Below are 19,757 nucleotides of genomic sequence, written 5' to 3' on the forward strand. Positions count from 1 at the left end.
AGCTAAGAACAAAATGGTGGAATTAAATCTAGACTAAAGCGTACAATGAAGCTACATAATCCTTTTTGAGGTGAATATACTTTAGTCCATCCATTCTTAACAGTCAAATTATCTTTGTTAGATTAAACTATAGTACTCATCCTTGCTTTTTCTACTCTTTTTTTTATTTATTTATTTTTGAAATGATTAATCACCTTATTATTATTATTATTTTTTTGAACAAAAGTCACTTTAAAAGTTTATGATTTATAATGAAGACATTATTACTTGGTGAAAGATAAGTCATTGTTGTCTAGCCAAAGGATATGTTTAGCAAAATAAGAACTACAAAAAAATTGTTGCGAGGCAACATCAATAAAAGCTATATCGATAACAATTTATACATTGAGCTCGTTCGGTCTGTAATATATCTAGAAGCATAAATCAAATTAATAAGCATAAATAAATATATTTTTGGATTAACAGAAAATTATATCCTAATCAATACTTATTTTTCGAAAAAAATAAAAAATAAATAGCTTAAACACCCTTATATTAAATTAAATAGCCCATATACTTATTTTTGGATGCATACTTATTTCTAATGACCCCTAAATTAAGTCATTAAAAATTTATCAAAACAGTAAATCATATTTTAGACCGTAAAAGATTTAATATAATAAATTTTAAAAAATAAAGCTAACTAATTGCACGATTAGCAATACTTGTATCATCTTCATTGTCATATAGCTATTGGCGTCTCATATTATTTAATTTATTTACTTTTAAAGAATATAACTAATCAATTTACCTCTAAAAGGTAGTACTGTCCAATAAATGAAAGTATTTTTTTTTTTTTTTTGAGACTGAGTTTCTTTTAATCTTTTTCTAGCTTAGGGTGTATTTTGGGTTGATTTTTATCATTTGATTGGAAGCTAGTGTTAGTGTAGGTAGGTGCACCAACTTAAGGTGTACCCGTTTGCACATTAATCCCACTAGCCATGAGACGAGACTTGTTGTACAATCCATCCCTAGCTAGGCCCCTACCATAGTTTCAATGTGACTCCTGCTATGACCCATTGACTCTACCTAAAATATCGTAGTAACCTCTTACCCAAGTAACCAGCAACGACCGCCAATGACGACGACCCTCCCATCGGAGATCATCACCGACATACTTGTTCGGCTTTCCGTCAAGGACCTCATCCGCTACAGGTGCGTATCCAAGCCATGGTGCTCCTTGATCGACGGCCCTGATTTCATCAAAAGTCACCTCAACTACTCCAACGCCGGTCTGGTTCTCAGCTGGAGCGACATCTACTGCGTCGACCTGAATAATCTTAACTCCGCCGTCGAACTCAATCACCCAATCGATTTTGAGGGCGGTACTACCGCAGTTTTGGGCTCTTGCAATGGCTTACTTGTCCTGTTCAATTCGTATGATGATGTGGCTTTGTGGAACCCATTTACTAAAAGGTACAGGAACTTACCCAATGCTGATATTGAATTTGCACGAAAGGCTTTTTTTTTACATAGTTTACGGATTTAGGTATGACCCCATTAACGATGATTACAAGTTAATAATAAAAATAAAAAATGAAAAAAAATGATTACAAGCTAATAAGGTTGGTACAGTATTATGCGAAACAGAATGACTCTTTTGACTCTCAGGTTAAAGTTTATAGCCTAAAAGCCAATTTGTGGAAGAGGATACCTTTGTTATAAAGAGGACGGTGTTCTTGTCGGCAATGCTTTACATTGGGTTGTATATAGGAAACCAGTATCTGATGTTTCTAACTTAATTGCTGCTTTTGATATTGTGAGTGAGGAATACTATGTGGTGCCTCAACCAAATTTTGTGGATTGTGATTTTCACATGACTCTGAATGTCTTAGGAAGTTGCCTTTGCCTGATTGCTAATTACACCTCTGAGCGATCTTCTTATTTTTGGGAAACCAAGGCAGATCGTATTGACATATGGGTAATGAAGGATTATGGGGTTAAGCTGTGTTCAGTGGTGCCATCAGATGGGATAAACTCTTTCTGTTATGTATTCCCTGTTACATACTTGAAGCATCGTGGTAATCAAATTCTAATGGATCAGGATTCCAAAAAGTTTATTTTGTATGATTTGGAAAGTAATAAGGCTAAGAATGTGATGGTTTCTGTTATGCCTATCCAATTTCAAGTGTGTGTGTGCCTGCAAAGCCTTGTTGGACTTGGTGGTAGGGATGGGGAAATCTCTGGCAAGAAGGCAGAGAAGCTTAGGTGGAAAAGGAAGCTGAAGAAGGAGGAGGAAGCTGCTAAGAGGTAAAGCTGAGTTATCTTCCACCACTTTATGTTTTCTCCATAATAACTTAATCATCTATTTATTGCACTCAGACATATATAGTTGTAAATTGCTTACTTTAAAACCAAGAACTGGCCAATTTTTTAGTTTTGTTCTTTGCTGAATACATTTCTAATATTTGATCTTAAAACTGCTCTCTGCTTTATCATATTTAGAGTTCAATTGAAAGAAACTAGGTAAAGGTGTACCTGTTAAATTAGTCATGATCACTTTAGTAGTTTAGCAATAGTCAATATATGATAGATGTTCAAAAATTAATTAGTTCGAACTGTTTGAAACTTGACATATGAAAATTGCATGCTAACATTACTGCACTTACATACATTGTTTTCTGCTCTAAGTAGGGATGATTTCCTGTCGAAGGGATTCAAAGTAGTGCTGTGAATGAAGCCATAGGTAATGTTTATATTAAATTTTTTGCTAGTGATCTATACACATTCTCCTGTAATAGCTATTTATTTTAATGATATATTGGAGCTTTTATTTCATGCTCTCATTTTGTTTTTCTATTCTTATCTTCAGCATTTTTTTTTAAATTTTAATTTCAGGGAGCTGTTGAGGTTTATAGTTGATGTTTTACTCTCTAGATGGATCATGGAATCGTGTTCATATTTTGGTAATAAACCCTTTTTGGACAAATGCTGAAGTGATCTCGACTTCAGGTGGAACAATTTCCAGCTTTGCATTTCATGTATTGGAAGTTTACCCATGTTAATTAATATGTGTACGCAGTACTTTTGAAGCTAAATGCATGTCATGTTTTGAACTTCATTCACCATTTTTATATCACATTCTCCTTTCATTGGAAAGGAAAATGGAGAAATGAATGGGAAAGATCCTCCTTTCATTTTGTCGAGCAATAGCATAACCAGTAAAATTTTGTTTACAGATACCTCATTACCTGCATTACAAATGTAGTTTTTTTTTTTTTTTGAAAGATACAAATGTAGTTTTTAGATGCCTAGAAATATCATTCCAAAATTATAATAATATTTTTAATTAAAAGAATCTTGATTACTTATTTCACTAGAAACATTAAAACATAGTTTTTATTTAAAAAAAAAAAAAAAAAAAAAAAAAAAAAACTTGACATTTCTATCGTACTCAAATGTCCAACTTGACAAAACTAAAAATCAAGACTTTAATGGAAAGAAATTATTTTATTTGGTGATGAGGTTCGACTTAATGTGTGCAATCCTAGTCCCACATATTAAAGTAAAGAATTTTCCAATATACATGTGTGTCCATATTCATAAAATAATAATAAATGAAAAAACAGTTGATCTTTTTGTAAGGCTAAAAGAACTATTCCTTTTATTGTCATATAGTTTTGAGTAGGGTTGTATATCGGTCGGTTTGGACGATTTATCCTATATATTTCCTAACCCAATTTAAAGTTCGGATTGTTAAAATTTAAGTGCAATCCATCCAATTTAAAAAAAAAAAAAATTGTAAACCGACCAACCGTTTGGGGAGGTTAAGCCAAACTTTTTTTTTTTGGTTTCAAAGTCAAAATCAATTAAAATTAAAAAGATAAATTAAAAAAAACACATTCCACCAAAGCACAACACAATACATATGACTTTGAAACTAACAATTAAGTATATAATTTTATATTATTATATATTTAATTATTTACGTTATATATAATAAAAACTAAAAAGTAAAAAAAAAAAAAATTCAAAATCAGGTTGGTCAGGTCATTCGGTTTAATTGGGCGGGTTGGACCTATTTTTAACCCCACAATTAACAGATTGGGCGGTTTATAATTTTTTCGGGTTATTTCGGTTTGTAATTTTTATCGGTTTTTTCGGTTTGGTTTGGGTGGTTTACGAATTTTTTCGTACAGCCCTAGTTTTGAGGTAGAAAGACTTGTAAGTGGATTCTTTTTCTCTTGATGATAGGTGCAACCCCTAGCTAATATGCAACATGGTATCAGAGTCAATTCCACAATTTAAATGGATCCCACATGTGAGGGGGCCTTTAAGATAATTTTTAACATGAACAGATACAGAAAATGTAACCAGTTTTCTCATAACATCTCTAGATCATATTCTTATTAAGTTTTATTTTGACAAAAAATCAGTTCATGTCCTATTTGTACAATTTTAGAAAATACAGGATCTATTTTGTCATTTAACAAAATAGAGGGTCTAATTAGTAACTTTTACAAAATACAGGGTCCAAAACAGTATTTACCCTTTAAATAATTTTCTATTTAACTTATTTAAATTTTAATACATATTTACCTTAAAAAATTAATAGTTATGAAAAAACAATGAATATATTATGTCTATAAATATCATTTTTTTTATTATAAAATATATGTCGTAACTAATTAAATTACACATACATTTTTTTTCTGATTTTTTTAGAGGAACCGACTGCCTCATCTTGCCTATGTATGTTCAATAATTTTTTGTTAATATGAAAATATGATTCTTCGCTCCTATCTTCTCGGGCGCGAATGTTATCTCCAAATATTAAATGGAGAAGATAAAATGACACAAAAAAATGGACTGTTAATCTTTTCATTTTACTAGTATTGTTTTTTTTTTTTATCTTTTTATTATATATATCTTTTTGTGGTATATTAGCATATATTTTTAAAAAAACTTTTAAGTTTTATTTGGAACCAATAATTTGTAGTATTTTAAATAATTTTCTTTTTTATGTATTTAAATTTTAATGCATATTTACTCTAAAAGAAATTAATAATTAGGAAAGAACAATAAGATTAGTATGTGCAAATGATAGATCAATTTAATTCCTTAAGTATTTTATAACTTTTCTTTATTATTTGACTTTAGTTACATGATCTGTTTATAATTCGGTATATATTAAGTATTTTGTTATTTTTTTTTAGCATTCTACACGTGTGCATGCTCGATAATTTTTGTTAATTACGATGTAATTATAATTCTTCGCTCCTATTTTTTTGGGCGCCAATATTATCCCTAAATATTAAATGGGGTGAAGACTAAAATAACACAGAAGAAGAGGGACCGACTGTTAATCTTTTTATTTTATTAGTATTAATTATTTTTTTTTATCTATTTATTATATATATCTTCTCTTTTTCTAGTATGTTAGCACAATATTTTTTAAAAACACTTAAGTTCTATTTGGAACCAATAATTTGTAGTATTTTAAATAATTTTATTGATTATGTATTTAAATTTTAATACATATTTACTCTAAAATAAATTAATAATTATGAAAGAACAATAATATTAGTGGGTGCAAAAATAATAGATGAATTTAATTCATTAAATATTTTTTTAACTTTTATTTATTGTTTGAGTTTAGTTACATGATCTTTTTATTATTTGGTATATATTAAATATTTCATTAATTTTTTCTGGTGTTCTACACGTGTGCATGATCGATAATTTTTGTTAATTACGGTGCAATTATAGTTTTTCGCTCTTGTTTTTTGGGCGCCAATGTTATCTCTAAATATTAAATGAGGCGAAGACAAAAATGACACAAAAAAAGGGGACCGTAACGACCGTTAATCTTTTTATTTTGTTAATATATATTTTTTATCTATTTATTATATATATCTTTTATTTTTTTAGTATGTTAGCACAATATTTTTTATAAAAAACTTAATTTCTATTTGGACCCAATAATTTGTAGTATTTTAAATAATTTTCTTTTTTATATATTTAAATTTTAATACATATTTACTCTAAAAAAATTAATAATTATAAAAGAATAATAAGATTAGTGGGTGCAAATGATGGATCAATTTAATTCCTTAAATATTTTATAACTTTTCTTTATTGTTAATTTAGTTACATGTTTAGTTTATTATTTGGTATGTATTAATTATTTCGTTAATTTCTTTTGGCATTCTACACGTGTGCATACTCGATAATTTTGTTAATTACAATGCAATTATAATTCTTTGCTCCTATTTTTTCGGGCGCCAATGTTATCTCTAATTATTAAATGGAGCAACGACAAAAATGATACAGAAAAAAGGAACCGTAACGACCGTTAATCTTTTCATTTTATTAGTATTATTGTTTTAATCTTTTTATTATATGTTTCTTTTCTTTTTTTAGTATGTTAGCAAAATATTTTTTAAAAACACTTAAGTTTTATTTGGAACCAATAATTTGTAGTATTTTAAATAATTTTCTTTTTTATGTATTTAAATTTTAATACATATTTACTCTAAAAAAAAATTAATAATTATAAAAGAACAATAAAATTAGTGGGTGCAAATGATAGATCAATTTAATTCCTTAAATATTTTATAACTTTTCTTTATTGTTGATTTAGTTACATGATCTGTTTATTATTTGGTATGTATTAATTATTTCGTTAATTTCTTTTGGCATTCTACACGTGTGCATACTCGATAATTTTGTTAATTATGATGCAATTATAATTCTTCGCTCCTAATTTTTGGGCGCCAATGTTATCTCTAAATATTAATTGAAGCGAAGACAAAAATGATACAAAAAAAAGGGAATCGTGACGACCGTTAATCTTTTCATTTTATTAGTATTATTTTTATTTTAATCTTTTTATTATACATATCTTTTCTTTTTTTAGTATGTTAGCACAATATTTTTTAAAAACACTTAAGTTTTATTTGGAACCAATAATTTGTAAGTATTTTAAATAATTTTCTTTTTTATATTTTAATTTTAATACATATTTACCCTTCAAAAATTCATAAATATTTTCTTTATATAAATCACTTCTTTAGGGAATTTTCTTTTTCCTAGTTTTTTTTTTTTAATTTTTTGAAGGAGAAAAAAATCCTAAATTTCCGTTTTTAGGAAAAAACAGACAATTCTTCCGTTTGTAAGAAAAAAAATAAAACAGACAATTCTAAATTTCTAACTGTCAGTGAGCCGTTTTATTGTAGTTGCTTCTTACACTGGAGACCACTACTGCGTTACAATAAACGATCGTTTTGTTTTTTTTTTTTCCATTTTCATTTTTAAAAACGTATGAAAATCCAAAATGTGCCGCGTCAAAAGTCAAAATCCGAAACGCCCCACCATTCCCCCCAAAAGAAAATAACGCCCCAACATCGAATTGACGAAATTACCCTTGGTATGTTGTTACCGTTTGGCCGTTACAAAGGGCAATTGTGGAATTAAAACTGAAGTAGAAAAGCTTGGCTTGCATGGAAACATATCACAGTGACAGAGAGACAGAGAGACAGAACACCTTTCATTTTTGAGAGAGAAGAAGAAGAAGAAGAAAGAGAAACCCTTACCTAAACACAATCACAAACCAAACTCACCTGAAACAACAACAATGTCGAGCCTCCCAGGAGATGCAATCCAAAACATCCTCTGCCGATTAGAGGTGAAAGATCTGCTGCGTTACAGGTGTGTTTCGAAGCCCTGGTGTTCCCTAATCGACGATCCACATTTCATCAAGATTCATCTCCAACACTCCAAAGAAACCGATTCCCACCTCAGCCTCATTCGCAACGATCCAGAGCTCAACGCTATCGATGTGGACACTCTGAACTCATCCATACGACTCAATCCTTTCGACGAGCGTGATGGAGTCGAGATTGTGGCTTGTGTCGATGGTTTGCTGATTCTGGCAAATTTTATCGGAGATATGGCTATCTGGAATCCATCCACTAAGAAGTACAAGAAGCTTCTCGCTTCTGATCTTAACGTGAATCCATTTCCTGACTGTATAGTCGAATATGGAATCACAGGATTCGGGTACGACTCTGTAAACGATGACTATAAGTTGTTTAGAATGATATATTATTTTGGGATGGATGTTCTCTCTTTCCACAAAGAGATTAGACTGTATAGCCTAAAAAACAACAGTTGGAAGAAGATTGGTGATTTTCCTTACGAAAGTTATAAAACTCGTGAGAATGGCATCTTCGTTAACGGTACTTTGAATTGGATGGTGTCTGGAGAATCCACATCCTATGAGTCAATCATAATTGTGGGTTTCGATCTTGCTACAGAGGAGTACCGCAAAATCTCAATGCCTGAGAAGAAAGATATTTATGGGAAAGAGACTTTCCACACGAACATGACTCACTTAGGGGGGTGGCTTTGTGTGGTATGCGTTTACAGTGTGAATGATACAGCTAGCCGTGTTGGGATCTGGGTAATGAAAGAATATGGGGTTAAGGAGTCTTGGACTAAGCTGGCAATGGTGATGCCTTCCAGTGTGACTGGTCCTTTCGACTATCTCTCTCCACTTGTCCACTTCAAGAATGCTAATCAGCTTCTTTTTGATCAGAGTGGTGACAAGTTTATGTTGTATGATCTGAAAAGGAATTCTGCTAAGAGTGTGACAACCATTTCTGCCCTTAATAAATGTTTTGACTCGTTTCTTTGTGTTAGAAGTCTTGTGAAAGTTTGTGGTGGTGAAAGGGGCAGCAATGGGAAGAAGGCAGAGGAGAATGGGAATAAAAGAAAGAAGCAGGGCCAGCAACTTGGTGGAAGGAAGAGGTAATAATGCCTTTTCACTCTCTTTTTCTTTAGTTGTATATACACATAAAATTGGTTAACTAGTCTACCACCATACATGAAATCATTAATTAGGAGGATTTAAACATTGTTGTTAAACCACGCAATCAACTCATATACACATGATTTTTCTAATTCATATTTTGGAGAGTTCATGATCTAGTTAGTAACCAAAACCAATTAGATTTTTTACTTGACATCGTTTTGGTTAGGGATACTTTTCTGTCCACTGGATTCAAATTGGTGTTGTGAATGGAAAACGTGAACTGAAAAGCCAGAGCCATAGCCCACAGGTATCTTTTGCTAAACAATTATGTTACATTGTCCTTGTATTGTGACTTTTTTGTATCACTAGTTCATTATAAACTGATGAAGTGTAACATATATATATGTGTGTGTTTCTTTCAGGTTGTATACTGCAGGGATTTTGGTGGCCATGAGTTAGCTGAGGATGAAATGCTTTTGCATATATCATATATGTAGGAGGGTATGTCCTTTTGGCATGGACTGTGAATCATGTCATATAATACATTTTATTTGGGATTTTGTTATTTTGTCATAGACAATCAATTTCGTATTTATATATATTGCTAGAACACTATCTATCTAGTGGTATCCCTGAATTTTGCGGATCAATAAAGCGTTGCTGAACTATTTAAGATCTTTATTTAATATAGATTAAGTTTTTTTTAATGATTATTATGCAGGTTTATTTTGAGATTTTTTTTTTCTTTCACGATCTTTTGTTGTGATTGATCTTTAATTTTATTTTATATATATCACTAAATAATATAGACGCCTTCTGTGCAGCGATTTTACATATTTATTTTTTTATTTTTTTATTTTTTTTTTTTTTGTAAAAAGCTTTAAAACAAATTAGTATAATAAAAAAGAAAAGGAAATTTCATTAATACAAATTATCTTAAAAAAATTTGAAATCATATATATCTAATTATATATTATTATTGATTTTGCTTTTTTTTTTTAAATAAAATTATGTACCATATATATTTTATAAGAAATTAAAGAATTAATAGGGAAATTTATATTTTTTATTACATTTATTTCTAATATTATTATAATAATACTATATATCTATTTATATCTCTTTTTTAAAAGTAATATTTTATTCTATTTTGTATCGTATATCAATATCTAAAATATTTATTAAAAAAATTATTCACTTTCAATTTTAAGTTATGTATATTAATATGTATACATATATTAAAATAATGATTAGTACATAAATGAGAAGCTCATCTACTAATGTGTTTAATTTTTATAATATAGTGTATAAACATTAAACAATTAAGTTGAACTTATTGTATATATTTATTAATACACTAATATGTTTATTTTGTTACAAAATGTGTATACATTAAATATTTTTGTTTAATTTACTAAATATATTTTCTAATAAACTAATTTGTTTTTTTTTTAATTAATCTACTATATAATTTGTTAATATACTAATGTGTTTGTTAGAATATGAATGTTATTTGTTTTTATTAATTTATTGTATATATTTTGTTAATATACTAATGTTTTTATTTCTTATAGTCTACTACATATTTATATTTTTTTTTGACTAATTATACTTTTACAAATAAATTTTGGATAGAATCTATCAAATATATTATTTGGAAAATGTGGTATGATGTATTAATATTAAATATTATCTATTTATTATTTTTATTAATTGTTAAATAATATCAATACATAAAAAGGAAACTTTAGTTGTATATTTTATACATTTATTAATTTGATTTAAAAAGGAAGGTTGTTTGATTATGTGGTATTGATTATTATATGGTAATTTTTTTAAAATTGGAGTATCCAATTGTATATGATAATGTAATATAAATTTAGAATATCATTATAATACTAATTTCACTATAATGTATTACTAATGAAAAGGCCCTAAAATTTATCAGTTAATAAATATATATATTGAAATGAATATATAAACATATATTCAATAAATTATTTAAAGGATATAAAAGTAGAATGAATATTTAAATTTAAATTTATATTAGATATCCTTACAATAATAATAATAATAAAAAATCTATATTATAAGTTTGTATAAATTATTTAGATATTTTTTGTTGATATTATAAATTATAGATATTTTTTATTATTATTAATTAAATTTAGTCTAACAATAATTTTTTTTTTGTTTTTTTCAAAAACAAACACATCAAACAAAGCAAAACAAAGTTGTAAAAATTTGCATGATTTCTTTGTTTGGTCAAGTCATTCAAAGTTGTAAAAATTTGCTTGCTGATTTGTGTACCGTTGAGGTTATTTTTGTTAAACAATCTGCTAATTTAGTTGCTCATAACTTTGCTAGAGTTTCTAAGTTGTATCATGATCGTAGTTTCAATATGGAGTCTATTCCTACTGATTTGTTACCTTGTTTGGTGACAGAGTTTGTTGGTTAATGAAGTTTTACATTTTCCATTCAAAAAAAACAAAGCAAAACAAATAATTATTTAGTGTAAAACAATTTATTTAGTCGACTAATTCCATAAAAGTAAATAAATATTTAATTTCAAAACCCATTTAAATCTTTAAGAAAGAATCATGATTCTTGGATGTGGTTTATTAAAAATGTGTTGAATAAAATTTATATCATGTTATCTCAAAAAAAAAAAAAATTATATCATGTGATTATAATGGAAAAAATTATATTTTAACTATGCATATTGAAAAAAAAAAAAAAAATTAAAACCGCTGTTATTACTACTTGTAATCACCAATACATTAAAAGTTATTGTCATCGTCGTATTTTAATTATAGTCATTACTATTGTTATTATCACGGAATCAAAAATTAACCAAACGTTATCAAAATCAATAATAAAAAATAAATCAATATACATATAAATATAAACATATATTATCACATAATAAATAAATGTATATATAAATATATTTATCATGTATGTGACATATTGCTTTTATTAATAACTATTTCAAGCTTTTTTATGGGCAAAGGAAAAATGAAAAAAGAAAGAAGAGAAAACATAATGCTTCATGTCGACCAAATTATGCAGATAATACATGATATTTTTTTACAAGCAAACATTTAAAGAAAATATCGATAAAAGTATGTGAACTGTTACTAAAGTATCACATGAGAGAATAAAATTCAAAACATATATACCTAGTACAAAATGAAAAATAATCTTTTCTTAGAAGAAATTTGTACTTGATGATGCTCTTCCATACATCATATAAAATCTTTTTTATATATATATATATATATATATATATATATATGAAAATATAATGAAATGCATGAGGGAAACAAAGAGAAAAAGAAAGCTGATGTGAGATTAATAGAGTTTAATATGAGAGAGTTTAATATAATTGACAGATATACGAATTAGGTAAAAAAAAAATGGTAGAATTTTTTTTCTTTAATTATTAACTTATAATTTTAAATTTATATGGTTTTGCTAGGAATGATTTAAATGATATTTTATAGTTAAAAATAATTTTTTATGATTTTTTTAGTATCAATATTTATAAACTTAATAAATAAAAAAAATAAAAGAATTAAAGAGAGAATATATAGAGTTATTTAAAATAGTTTTAGACTATCACGTCACTATATCTCTTTTATACATAGATAGATAAATATATGTTAATGATATTTTGTTGTAGATTAAGCAAAATAGCCAATATTGATATAACAATGATTTTATTATTTAGTTTTCAAATATTAACTAGGATGAACATATAAGTCAGTTTCTTATTAAAGAAATTGATTATCTTCAATGATCAGTCAACGATAACAATATTAAATATCTCATAACATAAAATTAATACCGATATTATTGAGGATAAACCAATTGTATTGCTCACCAAATTGGTGAGAATATGTGTTTATGAGTGATGAGAATTTCCTCTTTTTTTTTTTTTTTTTTTAAAAAAAAAAAGCATATTTATACATCTATTTCAATCTGAACTTAGGTGGCGTACGTACGTTTGACTGCTTGTAATTACATTATATTGCTTTCTTTTTTGAAGGTAGGAAGGAAAAAAATTACTCTTCTAATTGCCAATTGGGTACAGTTTTTGTCTATCTCATTGAAAATTGTATAGTCTTTTGAAGGAGTGACAGGAAAAAATGGGTTTCATTTCATTACACTAAAACATAATTAAATAGCATATTTTTTTTTTGTCAAAAAAAAATAGCATATTTTTTGCAATTCTAAAATCACCCTATTTATCCTTTCAAAAAAATTGATTTTAATTGTATATAAGTGATATTATTTAAGGATACGTATAAGATTACTTTTTTGTATCTATTAATTAAAAACAACTTCATATTATATTTTATCTAAATGTACTTATTTTTGTAAATGTTTTGTCTAATATAATCCCACCTTCTACTTAAATTTAGCACATAATTTATATTGATCTAAGAGATATAATATGAATATTATCTATAAAAATTGATATATCTTAAAGAATACAAAAATAAAAATAAAAATTAAAGTATGTAAAATAAAATAAGTATACAATATAATTTTCTCAATTTTATTTATATAATTTATAACATGTAGTTAAGAGGACTGCAGAGTATATATATAAATAAAAGATTGTAAAAATGTAAAAATATAAAGCACGAACTTGAGCTTGTATAAGGAAATGATATGTTCTATATAACAAAATAGACTGATTCAAATAAAACACGACAAGAATTTGAGTACGTAGAAAACTTCTAGGTCTATACTAAAAATTGTAAGCACAATATGACTTATATTTTTTTATAGCACGACACGATATAATTTATATTTTTTTATGACCGACCCGATAGGACACTTATTTTAAAAAGGTTAATTAGGATTTTTATATCTAGAACTTTGACATGTACGTACCAAATTATGCCCATTGAACTTTGATTAAGACCGTGAGAAATTCTCCATGAACTATTGAGATTGTTGAATTTAAAGATTTTTGTCTAGTTTTAATAAGAAAAGTCTAACATTGATGAAAGTTTAGGAGACATGATTTGTCACATATCAAAGTTGGAAGGATATGATTTGGTATATCAAACTCTGAGGAGTATAATTTGGTTCATGGATAATGACCGAATTAGTAAAATTGAATAAAATTAGACAAATTTTTTTTAATTTAATAATATTTCAATAATTTAGGAGAATTTTCAATAGAAAAAAAATCCAAAAAACATAATTTAATATGTATGAAAATTCAGGATCAAAAATGTTAATTAAGTTATTAAAAAACATGAAAAATATGGTTAGAGTTCACCGCTCACACCTAATTTTTTTTTTTTTTAAAAGAACTTCCGCACACACCTAATTACTTTGCGATATTTCTAGCTAAGACACGAGCCAGTAAAACAATGTTTATCCAATGGGAGTAATATACCGGCACAGACAAGAATCAAAATCCAGGTGTCCCTGAAGTGACGAAAATACCCTCGGCTTTTCAAGTATTTTGTCGTTACAAGAAGGGCAATTTTGGAATCACAAACAGCATGTGTAAAATATATAATATAGTACACTACAGGCTATAGAGAGGCACCATCTTCATTCATGCAAAAAGCAAAAACAAAGTATCGAGAGAGGTGAGAGAGAGACGAAACCCTTGCGTTACCCTAATTCTCAGTACAGCAGTAACAACAATGGCCAACCTACCATGGGGCACGATCGTCGACATCCTACTCCGACTACCGGTTGAAGATTTGCTCCGCTACAAGTGCGTCTCAAAGGGGTGGTGCGGCCTAATCCAAAGCCGTTCTTTCGTCAAGAGGCACCTCAGTCACTCCATTGAAACCAGCTCAAACCTCTGTGTTATCCTCAATACGGGTCACGAGTTTCACTCTGTCGAACTCGACTGCGAACTCAGCGCTCTTGAGTCTTCCGTACGAGTTGATCCCCCAATATTCACCGGGCACGGGGTCGAGATTTTGGGTTTCTGTAATGGACTGGTAGTCCTTATGGAGACTGGTCCGCGTTATGACACGGTTATTTGGAACCCAGCCACCAAACAGTGTAGAAAGGTACCCATGTCTGATCTTAATCAGCTTCCTGGCAGTATTTTTTATGATATTGGTATAGCTGGTTTTGGGTACGACCCTGTGAACGACGACCATAAATTTTTAAGAATGTTACATTACTGTGGAAATAACCCTGTTAGGTCATTGCGTTCGGAGGTGAATGTTTATAGCCTAAACACTAACACTTGGAAAAGGGTTGCTGATTTTCCTTACTTGGGTAAGCATTGTGGGAAAAGCCTTCTAGTGGGGAGTTCTTTCCATTGGTTGTTGGGGCTACAGCTTGGTACTAAAATTTCCACCGTTATCCTTGCGTTTGATCTAGTCACTGAAAAATATAGGCAAATTCCACGTGCTGACACAGATACTAAGGGCAAAGCCTATTACTCAACTATCACAGAACTTGGTGGGTGGCTTTGTGAGGTAGTGAAATACGGGGGACATAGTGAGAAAGCACAGTATGTTGAGTTCTGGGTTATGAAGGAATACGGGGTTAAAGAGTCCTGGACTAAGCTATGTACAGTGGTACCATCAAATGTGACTGGGTCATTTACATCTATAATGCCTCTTAAGTATTTCAAGAAGGCCCATCAAATTCTTTTTGACCAGGACAATAAGAAGCTTATGCTCTATGATCTGGAAAGAAAGGAGGCTAAGAGTGTGAGGAGCTATACTAAAACTTGTGGAAAGATCGCATGTGTGAGAAGCCTCATTGGAGTTGGAGTTGATAAGCCAAATTCAGGGAAAGAGGCAGAGGAGGACCTGAACAAGAAAAATAATGAGAAGGAGAAGCAGCAACCAACAGGGAAGAAGTGGTAATTGTGATTGACTTTTCCCCTCAGTTATTTTCATTTGGCTTTATTTTGTTGATTATTAGAGAAGCTAGAGTTATAGTTTCCTTATAATTCTTTGTCTAATTTTAGTAACTATATTATCTGTTTGATCTTTATAATTCTTACTTTGTCCCAATATCAACTAATAATTGTGTGAGAGCACAAGGGCTTGACTGAGCGTGTCTTTATTCTCTTGGTATTGTATATTGTTTTATTAGGGATGATTTCTTGTCCAAGGGGGTTTCATTTAAACTGGTGCTGTAAATGGAGCGCGTTCGATGAACAAAGGCAGAGGTAAATTGTATTAAACAGAGGTTAATTAATATCCAAATAAAATTATGCTACAGGGATCTTGGCTGATATCTGTGCCTTTATTTCTTCATCAGATTGGGACTACTACTACGTGGTTATTGGTGGGTTTGCTGATGAAGTTTCTATAGTTAGACTTGGACTTATGCTATGATATGGAGCTCTACTATCTATTGTTACCTTTTGTTTTATGGTATTTTAATTTGAGACTAGAAAGCTTCTGGATTGAAATTTCAAATAGTAATTGTAATGTTTTATTTCTATGGTTAGACTTGGACTTATGCTATGATGGAGCTCTACCATCTCTTGTTACCTTTTGTTTTGTGGTATTTTAATTTGAGAATAGAAAGCTTTTGGATTCAAATTTCATATAGTTATTGTAATGTTTTATGTCTTTAGTAGCAGTTGGATTGGTATTACATAACAATGGCCTTGGAACTTTGAGGTTAGGTCTGCAAGTTAACTATCAAACGGTGAAGACTGAAATTGAGGTTAGTTGAAATTATATGTTAATATGAAGCTTTTTTCATACTAACATGTAATTTCAACTAATTTTCACAGCACAATAGCCATCTTAGACATGCTAATCATACATATAACGGTCTCCATTTCTATAGTTTTTCTACTAGTTTTGTTCATTTTATAGCTTGTCTTGTGTAGTTTTTGATTCCCTCTCTAGGCGAGTAATGAATTGAGATAAATAATAATAAAGAAAATGAATCGTCTAAGTCTAAGAACCAAACATTAATATATTTAACAAGGAAATTACTTTTTTTTTTTCCTTTCCCGCACATTTTTGTTGAATACATATATTCTCTCAGTGTTTTTGCCATGGACATGACTATATGTGTCACATTTTTTAATTTTACACCTTCTCCATACCTTACTTAATTGTGATCCCTAATTTAGTATTAATTTCAAGAAATCTTCTCATAAAAATAACAACTAAATAAAAGAGACACTTTACCCTTACAGATATATATTTTTTTTTATATAATATAATAAAAATATAATTTATTTTGTAATAATAAATATATTGCATGCATACTAATGGATTATTCTTTAATTAGTAAGTAAAATTGCCGTGCTTGTAAATAAAAGTTTCTCATAGGAAAAAGTAGATTGCAAACAATATATTTAGTATTAATACTTTTATGAATGTACGTATTGTAGTTCAATCCTTCTTTTTTTTTTTATAAGATTTATTAAAATTTAATTTAAAACTATCTTTTAAAATTGAAAAAAAAAAATAAATTAGTTTACACTTAAAAAGACTACATGAAAAGTATATTTCCTAGATTTGTCTCTTTTTTCATCAATTAAAAAAAAAAAAAACCATATCTCATTTATTTTGATTACATAATAGTGTCTTAAAGTATTTGACTAGTTTTTAAATAATTTAGTATATTGAAAACATAATTTAAAATATTTTTTTGTATGGTATAATTGTATTAAACGGAGGTTAAATATCCAAATAAAATTAAGCTATTGAGATCTTGATTGTTATTACTGCCTAAAAGTAGTGATTTTTTTTATTTGTCTGCTTATTTGAGTACTGATATTTGTGCCTTTTATTCTTCAGATTGGTGGGTTTGCTGATGAAGTTTTCTATATATGATGGAGTTAATTTGCATATGTTTAGTATGAAAAAAATAGATGTAATATTGTGGCTTTCCACATAAGACTCCTACTATCTCTTGTTATTACCTTTTGTTTTATAATAATGTAAAGTTTCATTTCTTTAGTAGCAGTTGTATTGGTGTTTCATGACATGTGCCCTTGGAACTTTGAGATTAGGTAGGTGCAAGTTCACCATCATCAAACGTTAAAGACTGACATTATTAAGTGCGATGCCTTTGTTTGGGGAATTAATGATATGTTTGATCATATTTTCTAACTTGTATTAATTGCTGGATCAATCTTATTTTCTTAAATATATAGTATAATCTGAGGATGTACGCTTAAAAGTATGAACCTTTTTTTCATTTGAAACATACATATATAACTTCAACTAATTTTCACCGTGTAAATAGCCATCTTATACATACTAATCATATATATATATATACGGGTCTTTGGGAAATCCGTATAATTACTAAATTTCTCATAAGCATTTTATTATCCATCAAAAATGTTATTAGTGTGCCACATAAATTTTTTATGTTGATTATTAGATGGACTCACCAGGGTGATCATTTTTTAGAGATGTAATTGTGCGTAGTCTTTTTTTCTATATGATGAAATGGGAGTTCTTTATGTATATATGTTGAGCATGAGGAGGGAGTTCCTCTACCTATATAACCCAAGAGCAGTGGTTAGAGAACAAGATCGAGAATGTTGCCATAATTTTTTCTATTTTAAACTGACTTATCAACGGTTAAAATTGTTAATATATGTTTAGACTTTAAAATTTGACATAATCCTTCTACTTTCGCCAGTTCTTCAATTTCAAAGATAATAAAGAAGACATGATTATATATGGATGATAGTTTTTTTTTTTGAAAAGGAATTCATTTATAAACTCAAACGATTACAAAGGAAATGGCTCCTCAGCTCGAAGAGCATGACGAACACAAGGGGGTGAAACCCCAATTCACATAGCGCTAGCTTTGGATAACAAAGCTTGATTGGCTAAAATGTGAGCCACATAATTGGCCTCTCTAAAAATAAAAGACAAACCCATAACAGAGGGATGCAAAAGCAGTTCTTTAATTTGAAATAACAGCCCGTCAATGTCCCGACATCCTTCTTTCGTATCTTTAATCAATTGAACCGCTCCAAGACAATCTGTTTCAAATGTAAACCGCCTCACGCCTCTCTGAATACCTGCCTGTAGTCCCCCTCGAATGGCCAGCAGTTCCGCCACAATTGGAGTCAGCTCCTGCTGCATCAAAGTCGCTGCAGCAAAAGCCAGGCTTAATCTAACATAATTCTAATAGTAAATATTTAATATGGGTTTAGGATTTTTTTTGAAAGATTATAAAGTTCAAGGGCTTTTTATGAAATAGGAAAGGAGTGTAAAGATATAAAAGAATAAAATTTTATTTAAAAAGGAGTGTGTATATATAAATTTTTGGGATATAAATATAACACCCCATTGTCTATAGGTCTATATCCAAAACCAAAAGAAAATATTTTTAAATTGCATGAAATTGATATAACCCGTGTTAATATATATAATTAAATTTAGAAAATTTTACAGCACACACACGTGTGTAAATTTATATTTTGATAAATTTACAAAAATTTAGAACACCGAAAATAAGGTTTAGAAAACATGTTACATGTGTTGAACATTACTTTTAGTATTGTAAATTATTTTAAATTTCTTAAAATAATTAAACTAAAAAATTACGCACAAATAAAGGACCTACAGTTTTTTAGGGTTTATATTAAAATTAGCTAAATAGTTTTTATTTTGTTTAAACAAAAATTAGCTTATAGCGCTGAACTTAAAGATTTAAATTAGATGTATAAAAAAATTAATTAGAGCATTTAAAAGATCAGACTTCTAAAAAGAAAAATGTTAATGGACACTAACACCATATAATAAGTATATAAATTAAGATAAATTTATTTCACATATTTCATAGACAACACTTCCAAACCTAATCACTTTTTTAATTAGTGGGGATGGTCTTTTAAGATCTCCAAACTATTTGCAGCATAACAGTATCTATGATCACCATCCTATTAATTAACTAGGGTTAGGGAATTAATTAGGGCGATATAATTAATAAGTTTCTATGGCTGTGATTGATTTTGTATACTTAC

The 19,757-nt window shown here is 28.7% G+C and overlaps 3 protein-coding genes across 5 annotated transcripts; all 3 read left to right on the forward strand.

Moving 5' to 3' along the window:
• Positions 1-1,117: 1,117 nt before the first annotated feature.
• LOC115708303 (F-box protein CPR1) lies at positions 1,118-3,221 on the forward strand. Of its 3 annotated transcripts, none has more exons than XM_061116793.1 (2): positions 1,118-1,455; positions 1,651-3,221. In XM_061116793.1, the coding sequence occupies exons 1-2, from the start codon at positions 1,118-1,120 to the stop codon at positions 1,667-1,669; spliced, it is 357 nt and encodes a 118-aa protein (XP_060972776.1). In that variant the 3' UTR covers positions 1,670-3,221. The 3 variants fall into 3 exon arrangements, with proteins under 3 accessions (XP_060972776.1, XP_060972772.1, XP_060972778.1); XM_061116789.1 differs by having other exon boundaries at positions 1,875-3,221; XM_061116795.1 differs by having other exon boundaries at positions 1,944-3,221.
• Positions 3,222-7,332: 4,111 nt separating this feature from the next.
• LOC115704566 (F-box protein CPR1-like) lies at positions 7,333-9,462 on the forward strand. The gene is made up of 3 exons (XM_061108398.1): positions 7,333-8,790; positions 9,021-9,101; positions 9,217-9,462. The coding sequence occupies exons 1-2, from the start codon at positions 7,616-7,618 to the stop codon at positions 9,058-9,060; spliced, it is 1,215 nt and encodes a 404-aa protein (XP_060964381.1). The 5' UTR covers positions 7,333-7,615; the 3' UTR covers positions 9,061-9,101; positions 9,217-9,462.
• A 4,693-nt stretch (positions 9,463-14,155) lies between these two features.
• LOC115704567 (F-box protein CPR1) lies at positions 14,156-16,347 on the forward strand. Its single transcript, XM_030631769.2, has 3 exons — positions 14,156-15,656; positions 15,893-15,968; positions 16,061-16,347. Exons 1-2 carry the CDS (start codon positions 14,470-14,472, stop codon positions 15,936-15,938), a joined length of 1,233 nt encoding a protein of 410 aa, XP_030487629.2. The 5' UTR covers positions 14,156-14,469; the 3' UTR covers positions 15,939-15,968; positions 16,061-16,347.
• The last annotated feature ends 3,410 nt before the right edge of the window (positions 16,348-19,757 follow it).

The sequence above is a fragment of the Cannabis sativa genome, chromosome 1 (genome assembly GCF_029168945.1).
Source record: "Cannabis sativa cultivar Pink pepper isolate KNU-18-1 chromosome 1, ASM2916894v1, whole genome shotgun sequence".
In the NCBI taxonomy this organism is placed as follows: domain Eukaryota; kingdom Viridiplantae; phylum Streptophyta; class Magnoliopsida; order Rosales; family Cannabaceae; genus Cannabis; species Cannabis sativa.